Genomic DNA, 2230 nt, shown 5'->3' with positions numbered 1-2230 from the left:
CTTAAGTGCAATTAGCTTGCCAAGGAAAACAGTTGTCAATAGAAAATAGTGCTTGTTTTAGTTTTTGTCTCTGGTCTGGTTTTGTGCCCCTGTTTACAGTATATGTAGGTTGAGTTTGAGTCTGTCCGGTTGGCAGGGGGACAGGGGTGGTCTTTGCCAGGGTGCTGGTTAAGTGCTCAGTGATGCGGCAGCTCCCGGGACATCCTGTCACCTGCACTCCACCGACACCCCAGAGTTCTGAGAGGAGGAGGAGGACACGGGAGGGTCGGCCAGCGTCAGCATGACAGCTGCCGTTAGCGAGCTCGAGGACGGCGAGGAGGAAGAGGAAGAGGAGGACGATGACGAAGCAGCGACCGTACCTGCGGAGTTGAAACAACAACAACGGTATTCAGAACAGTCCTTGATTTCATGTGCCACAGACCTACGTATATGCCGTATCCAAGGGAAACTAGATGTAGGTCATCGGGTCTATCTATAGATCTATAAGACCAGGGAAACAAAAAGGGTTTCTCTGTCTTCAATCAGGGTTGCCAGATGGGGCGGGTTTTTATTTTATTTCACAAACATCATTGAATTTTTTATTAATTTTGCCATTTAGCAGACGCTTTTATCCAAAGCGACTTACAATTACGAATTACAGGGACATTCCCCCTGGAGTAACTGAGGGCTAAGTGCCTTACCCAAGGGCACACTAGTAGTGGTGTGGCTTCAGGCGGGATTTGAACTCACAACCTTCTGATCACAAGTCCAACTCACTACCCCCCAGACCACCACTACCCCCCGGCGGCAACAGACATACAGTTTAGGGGGCAGGAGATGGGCACCTGCCCAATAGTAATTAGCGGTTTTCTGACAATATAGGTTTTGGGCTGGTGGTTTTTGGTGGTTTTTAGACTGTGGTTAGGCTGGAAATTGTCAATCCTATCTGGCAACCCTGTCTTCAATGAGGGGGAGGGGCACCCCAGGGCCTCTTTCATGACTGACAGGTGACTTACTTTCTCGCTCTTTTTTCTTCATGCGTTTCCGCCGGCGGTCGATGGAGGCCACCTCAGACTTCAGGGAGAGGTAGTGGTTCCGGATGTCCTGTAGCTTCTCCTGAAGGAACGATATCCTCTCCAGACTGTTCATCTTCTCCAGGTCCGCTAGATTTAAGAATAAAAGTACATTTGAAAGGTAGGCCTCTAAGGAATGGGTTACACCAAGTAGGCCACACCAATAACTACCTATTTTTGGGGGAAACTAAATTGGATAGTAAATGAGATTGGCTCTCAAAGCTCCGTTGTCTCTGTTTAACACCAGAAGCGCCACGGGTGGGGTCATGGGACTATGTGAGTAAAACTTTTTTTCATACCTTTGCACTCAATCAAATTTCAGGACCCTCCTTTCATGACTTCTCCTAGATATGTGCGTTCTACCACCCAGTATCCTTACATTTAAAAAACCACACCAGGATAAGCTAATATAAAGTTATTTTGCAGTTTTTCTGTGTAGAAAGAAAGCAGGCTAATTTACAAGACGCGCCAACTAGTGGTCGTTGTGTGTAAATAGCAGCTTAGCATTGTAAAGAGGGATTTGACCCCCGAGGCGGCTCTTTTAGCAGGTAAAAAAAGGCAAGGCTGTTCTAGTGTTAAATCGGAGTTAGTTCCGGAACACTCACACATCTGAAAGCTAGTTAGTTCCGGAACACTCACACATCTGAAAGCTCCACTTGTAGATCCGTGGCATGCGGCCGTGGTGCTCGCGGTGGTGACGGTGGTCTGTGTCCCCCCCCTGCTTGTGGTACTTATGGCTTGACGGGGGGGTTCGCCCGGGACACTTGGGCAAAATGGCAGTCTTCATGTTGGGTGTATTGGTCTTGGATGCGGGTGATTTAGCAGTGCCCTCGCCAACAGACTGGTCCTCACTATCACTGCTGTGGGCTGAGAGTCCAGAGATGGTGGTGAGGGACAATCTGACACCTTTCAACTCATTTATTCAACTCAAAACATCACAGTCTCACAAGGCTTAATATGGCAGCATTGTACATTTCAATTAGAGTCCCTATTATCCATTGAAGTTAATTGCATTAGTTAATTAATTGTATTTATAATTAAAATGTAATTATATTATAATTAATAAAAATATATAACAGGTAATTTTTATAATATAATTAAATAAAAATATATAACAGGTAATTTTCCCTCCGGCAACTCCAAGCACAAGCAATTACCAACTGTAAGAATGAATCTAC

General features: G+C 45.8%; 1 protein-coding gene across 1 annotated transcript in view; it reads right to left on the bottom strand.

The window, feature by feature from the left end:
- Positions 1-201: 201 nt before the first annotated feature.
- Positions 202-2230, bottom strand: part of arid4b (AT-rich interaction domain 4B) — a 51945-nt gene continuing 49916 nt past the window's right edge. The window contains exons 16-18 of the mRNA XM_080548577.1: positions 1692-1919; positions 996-1142; positions 202-359 (exon numbers count right to left, since the gene is read on the bottom strand). Coding sequence (XP_080404703.1) covers positions 208-359; positions 996-1142; positions 1692-1919 — 527 coding nt within the window. The 3' untranslated portion in view covers positions 202-207. The remainder of the gene's footprint in view (positions 360-995; positions 1143-1691; positions 1920-2230) is intronic.

Source organism: Nansenia antarctica, assembly GCF_963989245.1.
Source record: "Nansenia antarctica genome assembly, chromosome: 1".
Taxonomy (NCBI): domain Eukaryota; kingdom Metazoa; phylum Chordata; class Actinopteri; order Argentiniformes; family Microstomatidae; genus Nansenia; species Nansenia antarctica.
Note: the sequence above shows the minus strand (reverse complement) of the source record. Positions and strands in the feature narration are given on the sequence as shown.